This window comes from Typopeltis vanoorti, chromosome 2 (assembly GCF_054136105.1).
Source record: "Typopeltis vanoorti isolate ZY-2024b chromosome 2, IOZ_Tvanoo_1.0, whole genome shotgun sequence".
In the NCBI taxonomy this organism is placed as follows: Eukaryota; Metazoa; Arthropoda; class Arachnida; order Uropygi; family Thelyphonidae; genus Typopeltis; species Typopeltis vanoorti.
Window position 1 is genome coordinate 123,439,112 of NC_143550.1, and position 24,461 is coordinate 123,463,572.

The 24,461-nt window shown below is 36.5% G+C and overlaps 1 protein-coding gene across 7 annotated transcripts in view; it reads right to left on the reverse strand.

Annotated features, from left to right (window-relative positions):
* LOC150109403 (uncharacterized) overlaps nt 1-24,461 on the reverse strand; it is a 150,332-nt gene that overhangs the window by 90,390 nt on the left and 35,481 nt on the right. For 5 of the 7 annotated variants that reach the window (XM_090412926.1, XM_090412934.1, XM_090412919.1 and 2 more), the window contains exons 3-4: nt 19,515-19,556; nt 8,720-8,850 (exon numbers count right to left, since the gene is read on the reverse strand). In XM_090412926.1, coding sequence (XP_090269052.1) covers nt 8,720-8,850; nt 19,515-19,556 — 173 coding nt within the window. Of the gene's footprint in view, nt 1-8,719; nt 8,851-19,514; nt 19,567-24,461 lie in introns of all 7 variants that reach the window. The other 2 variants (XM_090412946.1, XM_090412940.1) reach the window with 1 other exon arrangement.

The following is a 24,461-nucleotide window of genomic DNA, read 5'->3' on the forward strand; positions in this document are numbered from 1 at the left end:
TTTCCTCCAACTGCCTGCATTTTGCGCACATACGCTCTCCACTCTCTTTAACAAACCACATATGTAATTCCTTAGAAGCATACATGCCGCAAGTACTGCATGCCACAAAGTCCCTTATGATATTGCTAATAATCGAGTTCTTAAATGGCGGAGGACTTGGCGTTACGTCACTTGCGACTGCTGCTGAATCCACCATCATTCCTTACTGCCGAGTAGCGTAATCCTTAATAATTATTCAATTAATAAATAAGAGGGGAAAAAAGTACAAACATCAGAACATTTAAGTACTAATATAATTAAATAAAATGAAATATAACTAAATACAAAGTAACTTAGCTTCGTTTTGTCTTCCACCGTTACGCGTTCGATTCTGACGGTACCAACATATATTATATCGCGACAGCAACTAACTTCCGAAAAACAACCACTGAAGTACACTCGTATTCAGAGAAACAATTCAGCACTCAAAAACGTATAAAAACGGGAAAAAAACGGACTATTCACCGATTAAAAATCACTTTCTTCTGCACAGCTCAAATTCACCGCCACGTGCCCGTCTTTTATTATCTATTTGATTATAAAAATAAATTAAGCTAAAGAGAAACATGTTCACACAAAAGTTACTCATATAAGTATTCATATAAATTAAAACAAATCAATGTGGATGGTGGCCAATAAAAGCTGAAATAATTGCTTAAAGTCCTAAAGTCTGGGTTTGGCAGAAAACTTGAAGAATAAAGTGGAGTGAAGATGTGCCATCCAAATTCTTGGGATTTTTATACCACCATTATTATTAAGATTAGGATGGTTAATCAAAATTTCACAGGTTCGTTACATCATACAAAAATTTGGTATGAATGGAAATTTAAAGAAACCTGTGAAATTTTGATTAACCATCCTAATCTTAATAATAATGGTGGCATAAAAATATCAGATAATACTAATAATAATAAATTGAAGAATAAAGTATCTGATTATAAAATATTAGCATGGATGACTGAGTGACTAGTAACCTTAAATCTTGCAGATTCACAGAGATCGGTCCATTGTTATTACACCAGTCTTTACATTAATGACATTGGGAAGGATTTGACAGATGGCATACAGATGTTTGCTGATGATGCAAATACAGATAGGTCAGAAATGCAGTACTTGCAGAATGATTTGAATATGCTAAAATTGTGGGCATGTGAAAATGGCTATCAATTTAATGTAAGCAAATGTCAAGTTATACACTCTGGTGTAATGAGATATCCCGTGTTATGTTACGTTATACTGGTGAGATTATGCTAAAAGAAACTGATCAGACTAGGACTCTAGGAGTTTTAGTGGATAGGAAGTTGAAGTTCAAGATAATTATAGCAAATGCAGATACAACTCAGAGGATAATTGCAATGTTGAAATGAACCTTGAATGGAATTTTTCATTTTATCCAGGGTGGGGAGAGAATGGAGAGCATCCATGGAAGGTGAGGATGAATGCAGTAAGAAGAGGAGTGAGAGCTAGATTTTTCTCTCAGAGTAGTACGTGACTGGAATGGATTGCCTTTAGAGGTTGTGAGTGCAAAAAACTGCATGTTAGTTCTCATATAAAATTTTAGTTATTGTTATTCTGATTTTAATAAACATTAAAACTGCTCGCCAGTTTTCCCCCGCAAAAATCTTAAATATGGAGTTTCATCAAGATTGAATGAACCAGTTTTGATGAAACTCAATTCTCTAGCTGTTTCAGGATTGATAGGTTGGTTACCACATTGAGAAGAGGAAGGCAGAAGTAATCCTAAGATCATTTCTCTGATCATTATCTAAGCATGTTTCCATCTTCGGTTCCTTTATATAGTGTGCTTTGCATAATGGAATACTAAATGAAGATACTTCACATGCAAACTTTGTTTGTTACATTTGGATAAAGAATAAAATAAGAATATAATTTCTTGGCAAATTTAATTTATTTTATAACCAAGTGAAAAAAAAATCTTTGTACATCTATCTCTAATCTACAGTATTTTAATAATAAGTTGATACACCTTTTCAATACCTGTGTCGAAACATATGACTTCTTCATTACTCCAATTCTGGCATCTCCTCTGTGTCTGGTTCCCACTGATGGTGTTTAATAATGTTCGTCTTCGGGCTCACTTGATTCCTCGGGAGTAGAGCGGTTCTGCTCAGTGATGGGTTTTTTCCTATCATTCAGTGGAGCCAATGCTGAGTTCCTGTCCTGGAGGAATTCAGGTCAGGAGTAATGAATTTATAGTTTCTTTAGGGTCACTCAGTGAAATTTGCAGTGAACTTGTAGATCACTCAGAGTTTTTGGAGAAGTACTCTTGCACTTTAACAGTCCCTCAGAAAAGTTGAAACCAATCTGGGTAGTGGCACTTCCCATAATGCAAAGCACACACACACACACACACACACACACCCTTTCAGACATGTATAATGCTAAGCATTATGGAATAAAAAGGCAATTAATGTGAAGTCATTAGTCTCTATACAAGCAGCCCAGCAGTGATACTTCACATGTAAACTTTGCTTACACTTGGATAAAGGAAAAAACAAGAATATACTTTCTTGGCAAGTTGAATATAATTTCAACCAAGTGAAAAAAAACTTTCTCCATGTATGACAGATATCGTATAGTTAGGGTGTTCCATGATGAGTCTTTGAACTCCATGGAGTGTGTCCATATAATAATAAGTCTCTGGTTGTCTAGATATCTGGGCAATAAGGAAAAAAATGGAGAGAGAACAGAGGTAAGTAACTAAAACTTTCTCATGACTGGAATGTTACAATACGAGTACAGATTAAGAAAATGTAGTTTGCGGAGCACTGCAGAAAGGAAGAGAAAAGATTATATGACTGAAACAAAGTTGGTGAGAGGAACCTTTTAAAGTAGATATGCAGGAATTATTGTACAGAATAATAATTAGGTAGTGAGAAAGAGAGAATGAGAGGTTATTTCTGGAAACTGCATGAAGATCAGTTAAGGAAGTGAAAAGAAGATGCTTGACATGCACAAAATCTCCTTTTCACTTCAAGAGATTTTGTGCATGTCAAGTAGTGACTTAATGGAATGTTCTGCCAGAGTGGGTTGTGAGCACTTCAACATTGAATGTTTTCAAGGCAAGGTATGACAGATAATGTGGTCTAAGAGTGTCTGACTTTCTTCATTGAGTCTTCCGACTTTGGAGACATCTGGAAAATAATACATAATAAAAATAAAATCTTGGAGTTAAGAAACCTATTGTGTAAACCCAAAATCAACAATTACTGTGACCCCCATTCCTCAAATGAAATTATAAAGGTAAATACTACAAACACTGGAAAAAAAAGTACAATGGTTACATCACACATAACTAAATTAGTGAAAGGTCTACATCATTTTTTTATTTGGTGATGGTGGAGGAATTAAACACTGTGATTGTACTGTATATGGAATCCTTACTAAGATTTATCATCATTATCAAACCTAAACGGAGTCAAAGATTCATTTGTTGGGAGGTCCCACAGTCACTCACACAGCTGATCATACTGTGTTTTAAATGCAATTACTGTGTTCATACTCACAACAACCAGACAATGCATTCCAATCAGTTACCACTTTTCGTGCAAAACCTACTCCTCATTCACTCTCTGGTTACACCAGAGAGTGAATGAGGAGTAGGTTTTCTTTATTCTAGGAAACACCTAATCCACATTAATCTGGTAATTGATAAGTTGTTTCAATCATATCTTCTGTCCCTCCCCTTTCCTTCTCCTGTTCACTAGATTCTGCAAATTGAATATGAAATCATATTCAACAAATTCATATGCATCAGTGATGCAACTGAGGACAACCTGAATGAATGCACAAATAATACTAACTGATGACTGTTGCAAAAATCAATGATATTAATCAACAGTATTATATAGTGTTTGTAGAGAGCTCCTGAACAGATAAGTATTATTTTAAGTAATAATTGGTAAATTTGCTTGAATCTTACGTAGTATTATTTACTTTTCATATCTTAGTGTGTCTGGGTGATTTTTGTGTGTTTTCTGAGTTGTTTCAATTAGTAATTTGATGGATACGATTATTTGTGCACATGGCGCTGATAAGGAGGAATACAATGACGTCCAGGTCGCCATCTTTGTCTAAAAATTTTAATTTAAAGGATTTTATTCAGCGTACCATTTGTAAAATATATGCTATGAGGAGAGTGGTTGGAGTCTGGTTAGACAACAATAGTGGAGTGAATGTGTGCAGAAAGTGTAAGGAATGCGAGGATTTAAAGAGTGTTTCAGGTCGTGATATCATTGTTGAAAGTGAGAATGTAGAAAATAGTGATATGCGAGGTATGAATAGTGATATTATTTGCGAGGTAGTACCAGAAAGTGTTGAAAGTGAGAATGAGGATAAACATACAGAACGAATGAATGAATTAATGGATAATAAAAATGATGAGACAGATGCAATGAGTGAGATCTCACAGTTATGCCGAGCAATATACAGGGCAAATCGGCAGCTGGAGCATTGGCAAAAATGTTTACCAAGCGTACCAAATAATAAACGGCAAAAGTATGATAAGAAGAATAAGAATATGATAGTGAGTGTAAACAAAATGAAAGAGCGATTGTTGTACGGAGATTCATTAGTAAGAGGTGTGATAGATGAGAGTTTAACAAAATCGTACCAATCTGGTACGAACGTTAAGGATGTAAGCAAGTCAATTTGAATGCAAAAGCAGAGGGTGAAAGAATTGATAGTGGTAGCAGGAACAAATGATTTGAAAGGAGACAAAATGGCTATGAGAGAGGATTTGAAGGAATTGCTTGAGGTAGCAAAAGAGAAGAGAGAGAGAGAGTTAGCATGGTGAGTCTGTTTCCACGGTATGACAGTGAAGAGTATAGGAGGAGGACCAAAATTGCTAATGACTTTATGTGCAGATTATGCAGGAGCAGTGGTGTGGAATTTGTGGATGTGTGGAGTGAGTTCGATGGGTGAAAGGATTTATATAAGATGGATGGTTTACATTTGAATGGATTTGGTGTATGGAGACTTGAAAAAATGTTGTTGAATGAAGTGGAAGTGCAGAATCAGGGAAACTAGTTATTAAGGGGAAGAGGAAGTAGATATGCAGACTTTAGGGAGACAGTTGAGTGTATGAATGTGTGTAATATGCCCAAGCCAGTACGAAGGACAACAAATCAGAATGGGATAGTTAGTATCAGAAAAATAAATCAGCTAATGCCGTTTTATTCCCATATATACAGGGAGTAGGCGAGGCCATTTTTAGCCCTATCTAACTTTTTGGAGACTGAGTGGGCAGTTCAATCTCCACTGGTACTCAATCAGAGATAGCTGGCCCAAGGCTATCACTAATTAAGTGGCACGCAGTGAAGAGAGACGGCTCTACAGGTGCCGCCATCTCATGGTTCCTAACACTAGTATTTAATGTCTAAAATAATATGGGTTCTATGGTCGATTTTCTTGAGTTTACAGGATGAAAAACCGAGTTTCTGGGAGAAAAAACCCGCTTGCCCGTGCCAGAGATCGACTAACTTGGGAACTGGTTGAAAAAAGGCTTAGAAAAATTTCCTCTAGTCGTCGACTAGACTCGAAAACAAGTCTTCCTTCGTGCGGCCAAGCACCATGGTGTACAAACGCCACATCCACTGAGCTACACAGGCTCCCTTTTTAAGAAATCAGCTAATGCCTTTTTATTTCCATATATACAGGGAGTAGGCGAGGCAGATTTTAGCCCTATCTAACTTTTTGGAGACTGAGTGGGCAGTTCAATCATGGGATAGTTAGTATAGGGCATCAAAATAGGGATAGGACAAATGGGCTTCTGAAATTCATGTATACTAATGCCAGAAGTATTAGGAACAAGAAGGATGAATTTTTGGCCTTGGTTGGCACTTCCAGGCCACAGGTTATTGGCATTAGCAAAACATGGCTGACAGAAGATGATATAGCTAGTGGGATAGAATGTGAGGGGTATGGTGTGTTCAGGAGTGACAGGGAGAATATAATGGGGGAAGGGTGTTATTATTATTATTACCCCCAAGACCTCATGGAGTCAAAGACTCATCTGCTGTTATTGATGATAGCTGATGAGCTACAGCCAAGGAGAATAGAAGTGGAACTGCAGGATAGAGAAAAGAGCACATTTGATTCTTGTGAGATTGAGATTAGCAGAACAAAATATACAGTTGGGTACTGCTATAGACCAGGTGATGGAATAGATGGTGGAGTAGTATGCATAAGCAAATAGAAGAAATGAGTGGAAGGAGGGTAATTATTGTGGGAAATTTCAATCTCCCATAATTATTATGTTCTATGGTAACATTGATTGGAAGGAGGAGAAGAGGACACATGGGAGGAAGGAATTGGATTTTATGCGATTATTAAGGGATAACTATCTGCGACAGCATGTAATGGAAAATATTAGGGGTCAGAGAGTGCTTGACCTAGTAATTGCATCTGAGAATTTGGCTGTACTTAATATGACCACATTGCCACCAATTGGTGAGAGTGATCATAGGGTCTTGACTTGGGAGGTGGCTAAAGGTGTGGAATTTACAATTAAGACAGGGTACATGTGGAATTATCGGGTTGGTAAGTATGACAAGCTTAAGAGTTTGATTGGTTCAGTGCCATGGCATGTAAAACTGCAAGGGCTGGATGTTGATAGTGCATGGGAAGTGGTTAAGAAGTGTTTGCATGAGGCAATGGCTGAACTGTATACCTAGAGTCTGAATAATAAATCAAGTAGGGTTTAAATGGATGAATAACACCATTAAGCTTGAGCTGCAAAAAAAGAAACAACTATGGAGGGAATTTAAGGAGAAAGGTGACTGGCAGGCACGTGAACGGTATAAAGCGCAGGCCAGAAGGTAACGAGTGTGGTAAGAAAAGCAAAAGCGGATTATGAAAGAACATTAGTCATGAAGGCTAAAGAGAATCCCAAACAGTTTTTTCGATATGTGGCAAGTAAAAGAAAAAATTTATATGGTAGAATGATTTTAAAGAATGCCGATGGTAGGGAGGTAACCGAATCAGTTGATATAGTTGAATTACTGAGCGAGCACTTTGCAAGAGTATATCATCCAGATGGTGACATTGCAAGAATGAATGAACCAATAGCTTATACAGGAATTATGGTGAATGAAGTGGAGGTGAATAGTCTATTACAAAACCTCAATGTCAATACATCTGTGGGATTGGATTGTATACCAGCTTGTGTTGTACGTGAAGCAGCTAAAGAATTGTCGGTGCCCTTGACCATTTTGTTTAATCTGAGTCTCGGGTCTAGGTTAGTCCTGAGGGGGTGGAAAGAGGGGAAAATAGTTTCACTGCATAAAGGCGGTCCCAAGACTGCTGTTGTAAATTACTGACCGATCAGCATATCAGGAATCGTCAAGGTCTTGGAGAAAATAATCGAGGAGAATACAGGATTGGATAGATGAAAATGGGATACTGTATGGGGGACAGCATGGTTTTGTGAAGGGTAGATCATATCTTCAGTAACTTGCTCAGGTTTTATAACACAGTGACGGCTGAACTGGATAAGGGTAATGGGTTTACAGTGATTCTACTGGACTTTGCTAAGGCCTTTGACAGGTACACATGGAATTCTAATCAGTAAACTGCAGCATATGGGGATAGATATAGGGTTAGTGAGATGGATAGGAGGGTGGTTGATGGAGAGATATCAGAGAGTGGTTTATTCAGGAGTAGAGTCCAAAATACAGCCTGCGACTAGTGGTGTGCCGCAGGGTTCTGTTCTTGGACCACTACTTTTCAATTTGTTCATTAATGATATAGGAAAGGATCTGAAAGGAATTGTTCATTTATTTGCTGATACTGGAAAGTTGGGTAGAGCAATAGTGAGTGCACATAACGTCAAAATTTTGCAAGATGATTTGGATAGTTTGGAGGACTGGTCTAAGGAGAATGGATGTCAATTTAATGTGGCAAAGTGTAAGGTTATGCATTTTGGGGTGAAAAGATTAGCAGCAGTATATCACATTGGTGGAACCATACTCCAGGAGATTGACGAGGCCAGGGATTTGGGAGTGTTGGTGGATAGGGAGTTGAAGTTTAGGGGACACATTGCAAAAGTGGCTAAATCAGCTCATCAAATCACTTGGTTGCTGAGCAGAGACAAACAGGTTATTGTTCCTCCGTATTGAGCCTTGATAAGACCCCATCTAGACTACTGTGCCCAGATATGGGCGACAGGGTTTCTTCTTGATGGGGAGGAGGTAGAGAGGATCCAGAGACGAGTGACCAAGATGATAGCAGGTCTATGGAATGAACCTTATAAGAACAGGTTGAAGATTTGTGGGTTGCAGAAATTGGTTGATAGGCAGAAAAGGGGTGATATGATTGAGACATTCAAATTACTGAAGGGTTTCTATAAGATTAATTCAGAAGATATTTTTGAGAATAGGACTGGTGGTGGGAGGACTAGGGCCCATAAATGAAAGCTGGGCAAGAGTGTGGTTAGCAAGGGTGTTAGAGCTAGGTTTTTTACTTGGAGAGTGGTGAATGAGTGGAATAAGCTGCCAGAGTCTTTGCTGGATCTAATATCCACTTTGCTTATATAAGAAACATGATTATTTACATGGACCATTTTTCATTTTTGTTACTGTCATTCTTTATGTGACAAACTTAAATATTTCAAATAAAAAGTTTTAATTTTGAAATAAGCATTATTATATTTTTCGCTTACTTGCTGTATACTTGCCCTTCTAGCAACATGGTTCACCATACAGCAATTAAATTGATTATCTAAAGCACACAGGCTATCTAAATGTGATGACATTGTATAAGCCTCTTTCAGATAAGGCAGACATAAAGACCCTGGAAAAGATACTTTTATATATAAATTCATGTACATATATAAATATTTATAGAAATGTTCATATGACTACAACCTGTAAACATAGGATAATTTTTTTATTAAGAATACTACTAGTTTCACCCTAATTATGTAGGCCTTCGGCAAGTGGGGAGAAAAAAAAATCAAGAATCAAACTTACAAACCCCAAAAGATTAGCATGGTGACAACAAACATGGCATTATATTGGATTCTGGTAATTCAAATTATTTGTGAGCTTGTGCCCACTGTTGTGCATGTTGGTGTGCACTTGTTTATGTATTTGACTGGTCACAGCAAGTAAAAATTCAAAAAGATTAATTCTAAGCTTTATATTCAATGGTACAGGGGTTAATAGCATCTCACATTCTCAGATTTTTCTTTTGATCTTATTATTATTATTATTATCTGGTAACTTCCATGGAGTCACCAGACTCACCATGGTAGGCCCACAAAACCAGCAACATGTCTATCATAATGAGCTTTGAAGTTATTTACACTACCTGCACTAACAATGCACTTATGCAATGCATTCCACTCACTAACAAAACTCTCCACATAAAAAATCTACTCACATCATTCTTCACATCTTTATATAACTTCCAGGGATGACCTCTTGTTCTTTCCATCTTAACATCCACTCTTTTTATAATTTCTTCTGTATTAATCTGAGAGAACCCCTTAACTAACTTGAAGAGTCCCGATATCACTTTGGTTATTCATCGTTGACCCACTCTAGTGTTTCCAAATCACAATGAAAACTATTTGACCAAATCTGAGCACAACAGTCCATATGCGGTCTGATCAATGCCTTATATAGATGCACCACCACCACCTACATGTCAATGTACTTTTTATCATAGCAGCAATACAATGTGCAATCTTTGCAACATGTGTGATGTGCCTTCGGAATTTCTGTCCACATCACTCCAAAATTCCAAATTTCATCCACCAATACAGTGGTAGCCTTATATCTCTGTATCCCAAAGTGTAACACCTTGCATTTATTAACATTAAAACTCACCCCACTCATTTGTCCAAACTAAAAGTCTATTCCTGTAGAGAATTAACATCAGCACTGCTTCTGATAAATCTATCTAAATTTGCATCATTTGCAAACATTTGCAGATCCTCAGTCAGTCCATATGAAATATCATTAAAAAACAAGTTAAACAGTAGGGGGCCCAAGAACAAAACCCTGAGGCATATCACAGGGTACCTTCCTTTTTGAAGAGACAGCTTCATCATACACAACTTGCTGGTATTGTTCAGAGAGTCAACCTCCAATCTATGTAACCAATATACTATCTATTTCTATTCTCTGCAGCTTGTGTGCCAATTTATCATGTGGTAATCTATTGAATGCTTTTGCAAAGTCAAGAACACATTCATCACCTTATTACAAAACATAAGCAGATTGCTAAAACAAGACCTACCCTTCACAAACTCATGCTGACTGTCATAGAGAATACTATGTTCATCAATCCTATATTCTATTTCTAACTAATTTTTCCAACACTTTGATCACAACTGCAGATATACAGACCAGTCTATAATTGGAAACTTGTGTTCTCAAACCATGCTTGTGGAGAGATATTATTTTGCCTTCTTTCCACTCCTTAAGAACTTTATCCACTGCAAGACTCTCATTAAATAGCCAGGACAAGGGCATGGCTAACCATTTTGCACATTCATTAAAAATACATGGTGATATGTCATCCATTCCCATAGCCTTATTAACATTTAATCCAAGCAACACTTGGTACATTTCCGATTCTTTCACTTTTAATTCTCCCAATTCTTGCCTCCCTTCTACATGTTGCACAGCATTATTCACACCACCATGATAGACACTGATGAAATGTTCATTAAATAATTCCACCATATCATTTACTATGGTTACTCTCCTACCATAGTAGCTATTCGCCAACAGCAACCTCCCATAATTATTTTTTCTCTTGCTTTGCACATTACAGAAAAATTCCCTTGAATTAGCTTTGACCTGACTGGCCAATCACCTCTCATATTCTGCGTTTTCTTTTTTAACCATGCTTGTCACTTTTCTGGCCTACACTTTATATTCTTCATGCATCTGTTCACTGCAAACTCTCTTGTATTTCCTCCATAACAACTTTTTTTGTAACACTGCTTGCTTGATTTCGCTGTTCATTCATCCATCTCACTCCTACTCTATTTATTTGCTTAACTCTTGATATGCAGTTATGCACTGCTTGTGTAACATACTTCTTTATTATTTCCCATGCATTGTGAACATCTTTTCTATACAATTTTTCCAATGTGTTGATGCTAGTTGACTATGAAGCTTCTGATACCACCTTATAGTTCCACATACAGACTTTCTTGATAACCACTTTTTCCTATTTGACTATCTTTGAAACCAATACCTCATGATCATTTTCACCAAGAGGTGGCAGTGTTGATACTTCATTCACAACAACATCCTGCAAGAATATTACCAACAAATTCATTCTCCTTGTTGCTATACACTATCTCTTCTTTCCAATCCACATTCCTATAATTAAAGTCTTCCATTAGGATCATCTTCCTTTTACTTGCCCAACTCATTTGTCTAAACAGTTCACAATCAATACTCTCCATTCCCTGGCCTATAGCTGCCTATTAGACATACTATTCTATTGATCTCAACTTTACACCAAACAGCTCCAAAATCTTCATGTCCTACTATTGTCCACTTTGACTCTTGAAGGACACAATTCCTCTGCTACCATTAACAATACCCCCCCCTCCTCTCTTGATTTTCCTATCCTTTCGTAAAATTCTGTATTCTACCATTTCAATTCCTGACAGTATATCATCCTCAGTCAACCAAGTTTCACTTATCCCAATTATCTTTGGGCATGCTGATTCAATCAATGCCACAAACTCAGCCTCTTTATTTCTGATAATCTGTACATTACTATATGAGCATAACAATTCTCCATTCTTTGAGGGTATCCCATCAATACATTTCAATTCCTGACATTATATCATCCTCAGTCAACCAAGTTTCACTTATCCCAATTATCTTTGGGCATGCTGATTCAATCAATGCCACAAACTCAGCCTCTTTATTTCTGATAATCTGTACATTACTATATGAGCATAACAATTCTCCATTCTTTGAGGGTATCCCATCAATACAAACCCTGTTTACTCTCTCTGCTACAGTACATTTCTCTCTTCATTCTGATCATCCCCATTTCCCTGATCCTTAATCTGAATTTCATTTATATTCTTATGATCCTCACCATCAGGGCTGGCCATCTCAGGGGTACGATGGGTGCAATGCACCCGAGCTCCACGATTGAGTGGGCACAGTCAGTACACATTTGCGGAAATGTATTATATTTCGAATTTGTTTTTTTTTGTTTTCCTGTGCCAAAATCATTTGCAGGTAAGAGGTTTTACAATACATTTATTTCGAATCCTTTAATTTTTACCTTTGAAAAATATTTTAGGGTCCCAAAAGGTTTCTTGCACCTGGGCCCCTTTATAGAGAAGGCCAGCCCTGCTCACCATTTTGCACTGCATCACTTTTCTCGTCTATAATCACTTCCTCACTTTTGTATCCATCCTCTTCCTGTCCTTTCACAACCTGCTTCTCACCCTCTCTCTCCAACTCTTAGTGGTACTAATTTCGTATGCACCCTTATTAAACAACAATTGATCCAAATGACCAAAACCAAACCCATTCATATGCAATCCATCAGCTTTGAAGTATTCTAATTTTCCTTCGAATTCATTCCATACATTCACAAATTGAATACTCTCTGCCTGACACTATTCAGCCATTCTGTCATTCATATGCTCTCCTTCTCAGTTCACTATTGTCCTATCTGGGCAACAAACTAACCTTTCCCAATGACACTATTATTGTTCTCTTCCTGCAAAAACTTCTTCAAATCCCTTTCCACATTCTTTGTCTTGCTAGTCAAGTCATTTGTGCCTACCACAACCACTAATTCTAATGCCTGCTCCTTCCTTCTATGCCAAGCATCTGATATTCATTTTATTGTATGTCTTGTTGGATGATTTTGGGTTAGATGTTGGAGAAAGTGTTGTTTGGTGAGAGGTAAGAGATGCAAAAGCAGATAAATTATTAGGGATGATGCAGTCAAGCATGTGTCTAGCCATTCCTGGGACAAATGCGTGAGAGTGTAGAAATGGTCACAAAATACCAGGTATACAGTTTCCTAGGTTCTGAATCTGAATGTGGTGGTAATTACATCACATAAGAGTAATTATGGATCCAAGGGGATGTTAAAATGAAATTGAAATAAAGGGAAGGAGTTTTTGGCAAAGGTCAGCTTGATTTGGCCAAAATTTACTGGTATCAATGAGCCTGGTTGACAAAAGATGATATAGTTATTGTAGTACAATGTAAGTGGGTATGATATTTTCAGGGAAGATAGAGGGAAGGAATAAACAGGAGGAGAGATATTAAACAAAAATAGAAATTAAGGAGAATTTTAAGACTGATGGAAATGGTTCATGCTATCTAGTGCAAGACAGAGACCAACAGGACAAAAATATATTGTTGGTTGCTGTTAAAAGCCAGGGGTATACAAAAAGAAATGGATTATCTGTCACAGCATGTGATGGAGAGGACAAGGAGTTTGAGAGTGCTGAATCTGGTAATAGCATCAGATATGTCCATAACCAAGGTGGACATTCTGTCTCCATTTGGAGAAAGTGACCATGCAGTCTTGTTCTTGGACATGCCTCAACATGTAAAATTCACAGTCATATGCTGAACTACAAAGATGGTGATTATGATAAACGTAGGAAGAATCTTCAAGCAATGGTATGAATAAGAAGCTGCAAGGAAAGAATGTCAGTAGTACATGGTAAATCGTCAAGGATCATTTGAGGGAGCTAATATCAGACTGCATTCTCAGAGTCAGGATGATAAACTAAGTGAGAGTTAAATGGACAAATAGCAATATATCCAGTGGCAACTGGTTATATTGCTACAATCACGAAAGAATAATTTTCACCAGTGTTAATGGAAAGAAAGTAACAGAAACAGAAGAAATAGTTGATTTACTAAGTGATCACTTTGAAAGGGTTTATCATTTAGATGGAGACTTTGCAGCTGCTGATCTGACAGACTTATATGAGAATTGAGACAAATGAAATGGAGATTGCTTAGCATATTGAAAACTATTAACGTGAATAGAACAGTAGGACTGGATATCATTTTGGCTATGTACTATGAGAATGTGCCAGAGAATAGGAAGTGTTCCTGATGAAGTTCATTAATCTAATGTTCAGCACTGGCAAGGTTCCAAGGGGACAGAAAGAGGATAAGATAGTTCCATTATATAAAGGAGATTACAAGACAGAAATAGCAAATTACAGTGGAGATTAAAGTATTGGAAAAGTTGGTTAAAGGTAGAATTCAGGAATGGGTGGATAGGAATATGATACTCTATAGTGGGCAGATTTGTAACAAGTAATTCGTGTTTTAGACAGATGAAATAAATAAAGGAAATGGCTACACAATGACAGATCAACAGTATCATGGCTATAGCTGATACTGATTATTTTCTTTATGGGCTTAAATCAAAAGACAGTGATTGTACTAATGAAATGTCATGTTGTCTGGTGGCATGAACTGGGTAAACAGGGTTCTTGATGTTTTCATCAGTGAACCAATGCAATTTGTGAAAAGTTAAAAGAATTCAAGATATGCACCAGCAACAGAAAAGAAGTAGAATTCTCAGAAATTCTGTTCTTCTCAGAAAGATGGAATACTGTTGTTACTCCTTACTTTTCCTGATTATCATTACCTAGTTAGAGCTTGTAGTTGATTTTTTAGAAGAATCTCAACTGTTTTTGTCTTTTTTTTTTTTCATTAACACCAATGATGGTGACTTGGTACTTTAATTCTTCTGCAGGTTCTACTTCTTTTCCATTGATACTTCAATGGAAAAGAAGTAGTACTCTTATGATGATGGTGAGTAGTTTGAGTCTGTTTTCCAAGTAATCGACTTTTCATTGTTTACATTGAAAATGTGATATCCCAGCTAGTATGACATTTCATCTTGTACCATCATTGTCTTTTGGTTTAAGCTCATAAAGAATACAATATTGTTTGCTAAATCACAAAATGCTAACCATAATCTTCATTCATTCAGAATTCATAGGCACCTACTAATTGGGTACAAAATATCACTTGATATTTTGTGTCTATATGTAAACTTTAAGTTAAGCTTATTCATAACAGGGGTGCTAAAGGGTCAAAGCTGTATAACTGAGAGGAGACCTCCACATAGCCTTTAAAGGAATGCGGAGAACCGACCAGGGCTTCTGACCTAATGTCCAATCCTCACCTTCTCGTGGTGCACCCTGTTGGGTATCTACTTTGATACAGAACGAACGAGGATGGGCTGGCAATTTGGGATTTAGCCGACCAAATTGTATTCTTATTGGTTAAACCAAAATAAAAAATTATGGTACAACATGACAAAATTTCATGCCGGCTGGGGCGTCGCCCGGTTAAACAAGGCCCCCGTTGTTTTCGCCAGGGAACCAGGGCGAACAGCGAAAAGTCAGCTACTGGAACAAATCTGAAAACAAACCCCAACTCAACATCACCAGAGTTAAAGATCGGTACTATCAACGTAAGAAGCCTGAATGCCAAAGAAATGGAGCTAGCTGAGGAATTAGATAAGTACCAGATCGACATAATAGGGGTGACTGAAACAAAAAAGACCAAACTGGTGAGATCTTTCTGAGCAATAAATACAAAATGTTATATTCAGGCAATGACAATCAAGGAAAAGAAGGAGTAGCCATAGTATTCAACACAAAATATGAGGCTAATCTTCTTGAATGGCAGTCAGTCTCAAGTAGAGTAATGTGGGCAAATATGAGAATGGGGAACTGGACAATGAGACTTATTTGTGCCTATGGTCCCACAGAAGCTTCTACTAAGGTAGAAGTGGAGGAATTTTTTGAGGCTTTAGAAAAAGCAACTGACACAATGAAAAAGGAAAAGTTGGTCCTTGTTGGGGATCTAAATAGCAGAGTAGGAAATGATTGCGAGACATATAAAAATATTTTGGGAAAATTTGGAGAAAAGAGCAAAGCTAATAATAATGGCAAATATCTGTTGGATTTCTGCTCAGGACATGGACTGGTTATAACTAACACCATGTTCCAACATAAAAATGTGCACAAATTCACATAGAGAGAAGAGGATAGGAATAAGAAAAGTCTCATTAACTATGTTATTGTTGATAGTGATGTTTTCTCCCTGGTGCAGGACACCAGAGTGTACAGAGGATTTGAAATTGGAAGCGATCACTATTTAGTCTTGAGCAGGATAAAATTGAATTTCATATTGAAAAGAATAACATGTAAGAAAGTTTTAAAGCGAATAAAAGTTGAGCAGCTCTCAGATGTGAACTGTAGACTAAAATACAGAAAGATTATTGAAAAGAAAATGAAAGAGTTTGAGAACAGGAATCAAACCTTGGAGATTCAGTGGCAAACTCTGAAGAAAACATTGATTGATTCTGCCAGAGAGGCATGTGGTGAGGTTGTGTGCAAGGATAAAATAAATCAGAACTCCCTGGTGGACATAGGAAGTTAAAGAGGCAGTGAAGGAAAAGAAGAAAGCATATCAAAAGTTCCTGGCAAATAGGTCAGCTTTTACTCTTACAGAATACAAAGACAAATGTAAGAAAGCTAAACAGTGTGTAAAACTAGCTAAACAAAACTCATGGGAGGACTTTGGCAAGAATATAGAAAATAAATATCAAGAAGGTGGCAAAATATTCTGGAGGTTGTTGAAGAAGCTTAGGAATAGAGGAAAGAGTGCTGTAAAAGGAGTTAGAGATGATAAAGGTGACATGAAAACAGGAGAAAAAGATATCCTTGAAGTATGGAGTAATTACTTTGAAAAACTGCTAAATGAAACAAGCAGTGATGACAGCACAGTGATAAAAAACACTGACCAGGCATGCAGTCAGGAATACATATCCATACTTGAAGTAGAAAAAACCATCAAAGGCTTGAAACGTGGAAAGGTAGCAGGAGTAGATGATATTCGACCAGAAATGCTGAAGTATGGTGGTATAAAAGTCTTACAGTGGCTGCACTGCATAGTTCAGAAAGCCTGGACTGAGGGACGAATTCCCGATGATTGGAGTAGAGCTCTCATAGTACCCATATATAAAAAGGGAAATAAAACTGAATGTGAGAATTACAGAGGTATTTCCCTACTGAGTGTTCCTGGCAAGATCTATGCAAGTATACTTGAGAAACGGTTGAGAAGAATTGTGGAAGAAAAGCTTGGTGAAGAACAAGCTGGATTCAGGCCAAATAGAGGCTGTCAGGATCAGATCTTCATTTTACGACAAATAGTTCAGAAAGCATGAGAATATAACAAAGATCTGTATTTAAGTTTTGTCGATTTGGAAAAGGCATATGACAAGGTGCCAAGAGAGAAGCTATTCAATACGCTGCAGTTATATGGTGTCAATGAGGCATTATATCAAGCAATACTTAGTCTTTATTTGAGTTGTAAGTCAGCAGTTAGAATTGAAGGAAGTACAGGAAGATGGTTTAATGTTAAATCTGGTGTGAGACAAGGATATACATTATCCCCTCTGTTATTCATTATCTATATGGATCACATTATGAAGGAAAGTGGTATTAAACCTGATATCAAAATTGGAGATGTTAATGTCAGCTCTTTGCTTTATGCGGATGATGTTATACTTCTAAATAAATCCGCTACAAGTCTGCAAGATTCTCTGACTAAATTGAATAGCTGTTGTAATAGATATGGTATGAAGGTCAGCAATAAAAAGACAAAGACAATGAAAATAGGCAGAATCATTGAAAATGTCAACTGCGTTGTGAATGGAGAACCTGTGGAACAAGTAAAACATTTCAGTTACTTAGGCACGATTTTTACTGAAGATGGTAAATTAAATATAGAAATAGACAACAGAATCAGCAAAGCTGGTATGGTGGGAACTCAATTGAATAAATTCATATGGAATAAGAGAGAAATTAGTCGGAACACTAAATTAGCTGTATACAAGACAGTGTTCAAACTAGTTTTAACTTATGGATCTGAGAGCTGGTCAGAAGTAAAACACTTGACCAAAGACTAGAGACCACAGATATGAGAGTGCTGAGAAAGATTAGAGGCGTGAACAGATGGCATCAATGGCAATATCATATTAAAAATGAGGATATTAGGAAAGAACTTGACATTGTCAGCATCCAGGAATGCGTTAGCAGAGCTAATCTCAGGTGGTATGGTCACTTAAATAGAATGGGAGAGGATAGATTAGCAAAACAAGCGTTCTCTGCCAGGTTGGCAGGAAAACGACCCAGAGGAAGACCAAGATATAGGTGGATTGATACGGTACAAAGTGTCTTAGACGATAGAAATATAAGATCTGATAATGTTGGAGTCTTGACAATTAACAGACTGATTTGGAGGAAAATTGTAGATAGGAAGTTAGTAATGATGTAATTTTTTCATGTAGTACTGTCATATCCTTACACCCCTTGAAGGTACATGGAAGGAATTTGATGATGATGATGATGATTATTCATACCAAAAAATTATTTTTTTCTATATTTTTCATATTAGTTAAAGTTATAAGCAGCGAATGGTATTCTCACCCTTCCTCCCACATCCGAATGAACGATGCTAATGAGCTCCTCATGTGGAGAAGAGGATGTCTCCTCAATGGGGGAAAGAACTGCAAGTGATCCACTTAGCTGCCATTCACTTCCTGCTCTGAAGCTAGTACTCCCACATAATTGCAGTTGATTTACTGGGTACATTTATATATAAATCACATTCCATTTTTTTCAGATAAAAAATGTGCGATTGCAATAGAACTTCAATTCCCTTTCATAAATACCGTTGATTTTCCTTGCGTGTTTTTTTTAAAAAAAAAAGTAGAAAAAAATTTGATTTCCTCCTTACATAACAAATATATTCTTCATGTTTTATGTAAAACCTGTCCAGTAATTAGCAAAAGTTGCTTGTGATAGGCAGTGTTAGTAATTCCACATTTAATTATTATTTTTTATGCCTTCATACTTTTTGTTTATTATTATTATTATTATGTGACACCTCCAGGGAATCCGAGGACTCATTGCAGGAGGGGCACTCTACCCTGCCTCACTAAATACATCTCACCCTCTCCATTACTACTTAATTCTCCTACTAAGACACTACTACTACTGTCATCTACTGCCCATTAGCACCATCCACAGTATTTTTTGTCTGTAAATTACGCATGTTCTGAAGGCTGATTTATCTGTACGCAGGATGATAAATCCAAGTTTCTGGCAGAAAAAAAAACCTGCTATTCCGGTATGAGATCGGCTAACTCATCTTCAATTGTAAAAACCCATATAAGGATTCCCCTCATCACGACAAGAATTGAATCCAGGTCTTTTCCAATCGAAGGGTACAATATTCTGCTGTTTTTCCGCTTGCGCTAAAGAGGCACCATATTTTAAGCTGAAAATGTCTTTGTATAATGCAATTATATAATAATATAATTTAATAATAATCATGTATGTTTAAATTAAATTTTCAAATATGAAAGAAAGAGAGAGAGAGAGAGAGAGAACTGTAACTTACCTGCATTCTCTAAACAACTAATAGTAAACTTTTTGAAATCTCCTAGAAGAAACTATTATAAGTACATATTTTAAAGTGTTAATTATTTATGGTAATAACTAAATTTTTAAAATATAATGCACTTAATTCTCACTATAATAGAAGAATAACAGTTTGTTATAGTGCACAGTCTACTATAGCGAATTTCCTTTAGAACAGTGTTTCTCAAGGTTACGCATACCCCCGGGGGGGTACGTGGCAATTTTTGGCTATGCATCATTAACGCACGGAATCATTACTAAGAAAAAAAGAATTAATTTAAACGTATATATTTCTTAATAAATTATATATATTGAGGAAAATATATACAATAGTATTTCGCTAATCCGAACTAATAAAAACCGTGCACGTTCGAATTAGCGGATTTTCCTCCAAGAGGAAACAATAACTAGCATTTAAGACAAAAATAATCAGATTCTAATGGTACATGAATTTAATTCTGTAAATAAATGAAGTAACTGATAGAAAAAAAAGCTACTGTACTGTAATGTAAAACAAAAAAAATAATACAGTACACAAGTTTATTTTAGTAAAAAATTTAATTTGTATGTACCTGTATTGTTGAGGATTCTGATTTAATAAAATTAAATCAGAGTGTAGTACTTAATTTGCATAAAAAATATAAATTTCTTGTACACAACACAAAAAAAAGTTTTACAAAATAACAAAAAAAGTTTTTTATTTCTTTGTAAAAAAAAGTCACTCATTTTCTTTTGCCTCTTGGAAGCGAAACTTTTTTTCGAATACTTCTTCTCTGAGCTGCATTATCTATCAAAAAATACAGTACTTGTTTTTCATGCATCTGCAGTATAGTAGCTGTTGCGGAGGACGTGTTGTTTACCACAGGGAGTGAGTTACTATCGCTCTACAGTAACTCGCAATTTGAGTAAAAAAATCATACATGATATAATTTAATATATACAGTGATATCTCGCTAATCCAAACCTCTTTAGTCCGAACCCTCCAGTAATCCGAACTGCGGTTTGAAAAAAAAAATTTTTTTATTTATTGTGTATTATTATTTTATGTACTATTATTTTTATTTAATAATTAATATTTTAACTATTATTATTTATTTTATTATTATTATAGTACAATATTTTTTTCATACTGTCGATTGTACCGTTATACTGGAGGGCTATTTTGATTTATTGTGTGTTCACGTTTGCTTTTTTATACTGTACAGTACGTACTGTATTGTCGGCATGAATCACAAATACAGTATACATAAAAAGAGGAAATTCAAAACGTGCATAATTTGGTTAAAAATATAAATTCAAAAAATTCTTCATAAGACTCAATATTGAAAGAATCAATTGCGTTAAAAATTTTTGTTTGGTGTTTGAAAATCACCATCGGTGGCAGTTTGGAACAATCTGCAGTCACGCAGAGAACCACAGTAAAGTTAGACCTTTCGTGCCCTGCTGTAGCAACTGAAACCTCTTTTGCTCCATTCATATTCACAGTCCTAGAACTAGGCAAGTCAAAACTTACGGGAACCTCATCCATATTCTCAAAGTGACAAGCATCAACCCCACACAAGTTTTCTCTCAGAAACAAACGAAATTTAGCTACTTTTGCTTTCCGGTCACACAGCAAATTTTGTCCAACACTAATGGAGGAGCGCACACTTAAATTGTTTCTCTTCATATATCCAAAAACCTAAGATGGGTAGGTGTTGAAATCCTTTATATTATCGTTTTGTGCAATTCTTTTCGATTCATGCAACACACAGAGAGTAGATATTCTCATACCTTTAGCTCTTTCTCTAACAACCCAATCAAACAGTTTTTTTTCTATGGTTGGCCACAAGCACCTTCTAAACCTCATAGCACATTTCCTCATATGTAAACATTTCAGGACTGTTTCAGCCTTTCACCATTCATGAACACTACTTTCTCCAACACTGAACAATCTACCAGCTTCACGATTCCCCTTTTCCTTTGCTACTTCTACCACTTCAAGCTTGAGCTGCGCTGTGTAGGATTTTCTCCGAGAAGTATTTCTGTCTTCCATGGGTAATTCAGATCTAATAACAAAATATAAACAAATAATGATTTACCTCATGAAATATTTTAAAACAGGATGTACGGAATAATGTAAAAAATCGACCACTGCTACTAGCAACGCACGTGCTTTTAAAGAATTCCTCCATTCTCTGTCTGTACTTCCAAACTCTACCGCTAGTTGGCACATGCGATAGATAATGCGCATCCCCAACATTTTCATCACTCCTTTTGATGTATAGATAACGTATCTATACATCAAAAGGAGTGATGAAAATGTTGGGGATGTGCATTATCTATCGAAAAATACGATAGTTTTATTATGTCCCTGAATAAGAGTACAGAGACATTTTCCAGGCTGTGTAATATATTTCTCAACAAATAGTGCAATTAGAGACAACTAAGATAAAAACAGCACTAACTAATGAATCACATGTCCCTTCCCACAGAAACTGCTGTATAGACTCAAGCAAAACCATACATTGCTAGTGCAACATATGGTTTTGTTTGGCACCATCCAGTCGTGAACGTGTTAAAACTAAGAAATATATAGTGAATGTGTTTTTAGGTATTATGGAGTTCGGTCGAAGAGAATTAACATTTCAACTCAATTTTTTGAAATGAGAGCCAACTCAATTGTCGGCTTGCTTTTATCTTTGGGTCGTGCGATCTTTTGTTAATTCCGCACCAATCAGTGGTACATGCAGCAGGGGGGGGGGACAAAGGGCCTAGCCCTCCAAAGAAAAGGAAAAACAACAGTAGAAAATTTTCCAAAAATCTTTTCCTAATTAAAATTCTTTTTTAAAATTTGTTGTGTCGTGTCTTCTATTTCTATACTACTTATGAATTAGCAATCATTGCAGATGCTCAGTCATAAGTCGTATGCGATGCGTAGTGTGTATTCTCAAATCATCTACTCAACCCCCCCCCCCAGATTAAATCCTGAGTGACAGGATTTAATCTACTGGCACCAATCATATGCATGTCTTCATAGCTGCTCTGTCTCTACTGTCCTACCATTGCTGTCCGTTAGGATCTCTGCTTTCACTTTTTTTTTTTTATTATTCCTGACACCTCCAAGGAGTCCGAAGACTCATTGCAGGAGGACACCTACAACTGTCTCAGCCACTATTCCGAACTTCTACTATGAATCATCTCCATCAACGCCATCTACCGCCCACCTCCACCACCACAACTAATATTCTATGTCTGTAAATTGCATGTGTTCTGAAGGGCCGATTTGTCTGTATGCGGGATGAAAAACAAGAGTTTCCGGGAGGAAAAAACCCTGCTACCACCATATGAGATCAGCTAACTCACCTTCGATCAAAAATCGTCCAGATAAAGATTCCTCCCGTCATGACGAGAATCGAACTTAGGCCTATTCCAATCGAAGGACGCAACGTACCGTCATTCTTCCAATTGCATTATGGAGTTGTGAAGGATTGTTCATTACGTATCTTAAGTCTTGTAAATTACTGGTAATTTTTTCTTGAAATAATGGGAAAGAAGATGATGTTATTTGGGTAGATGACTTTGATGATGCATAGAAGGAAACTGCTCTCAAGGCCGGAAGTAATGATGGCGAACAGGAGCTTCTTGGTAAGTCATACCCATTTTCAGTTTTTTTCTGAAAACTTTAATTTCCAAAAATCCCCGCATATATCTTGCATCCCGATTTTTTTGCTTTAAGTTTGGGAAAAAATGCGAGTAATATCTGAGTAAATACGGTGATTTTTTTAGCTTTCCTATTCTTAAGTATGGATCATTGATTAAAGACTGGATTTATAAAATGTACAAAAGAGAGTAATATAGCAGATACAAGTAGCTGTAAGCAATAAGAAAACGTTGATATTGTATCCCTTTCATTGATGATAAATTATTCAAATTAAGTAGAAATTTATAGTACCTTTATAAATTTTGTTCTATTAAAAATAAATCATATTTTTTTTGTTTACATGTACATCTAAATTCAAATAAAATAGACATTTACAATGAAATTATTATTATCATCCAGGCCTCCATGGAGTCAAAAGACTCATCGTAGGAGGTCCTTCCTAAGAAACACAAAGTCTATCAAGACTCATTGAGGGGAGGTCCCTTCTAAGAAACACAAAGTCTATCATACCAATCCTTAAACTCATTGACTGTTCTCACTCTCACCACTCCATCAGGCAATGCATTCCATGGTTCAATCACCCTCCATGCAAAGAAACCACTCCTCACCCTCTTGCTCATGGTTTCCTTTCGTAACTTCCAGGGATGGCCTCTTGTCATCACTACTTCCCTCTGTTCAACCAAGCAAAAGAACTCCCCAGTGTCAACCCTGTAACCACCATTCAACAGTTTAAAAGTCTCAATCATATCACCTCTCTGTCTTCTATCCACCAAACTCTGCAGTCCGCATTCCCTCAGCCGATCCTCATAATTAACATTGTACAGTCCTGAAACCATCTTTGTTATCCGCCTTTATACTCTTTCCACAGTTAATTTATCCCCTTCAAATCCTGGGGACCAAATCTGAGAACAATAGTCTACATGTGGTCTGATCAGAGTCTTATACAACGGAAATTATTTATACTTTTATACTTTTTTATTTATTATTATTATTTTGATAAGGGGTACTTGGAAATAATGAAAATTTAAGAAGGGGTACACAGATATCTGAAGTTTGAGAAACACTGCTTTAGAATAACATTTTGACTATAAGATTTTGATAGTTTTTTTACAGTGAGTTCACTATAATGGTGTTTGATATAGCGAGATTCAACTGCATGAAATATAATTTTAATGTGGGAAAAGAGCATTTCAGTCCGTTATACATACTGTGTATAAAATAATAAAATTTTAAAAAAAAATCAACTTTAAATAATATAATAAGTAAGGATTTTCTTGCCAGTCT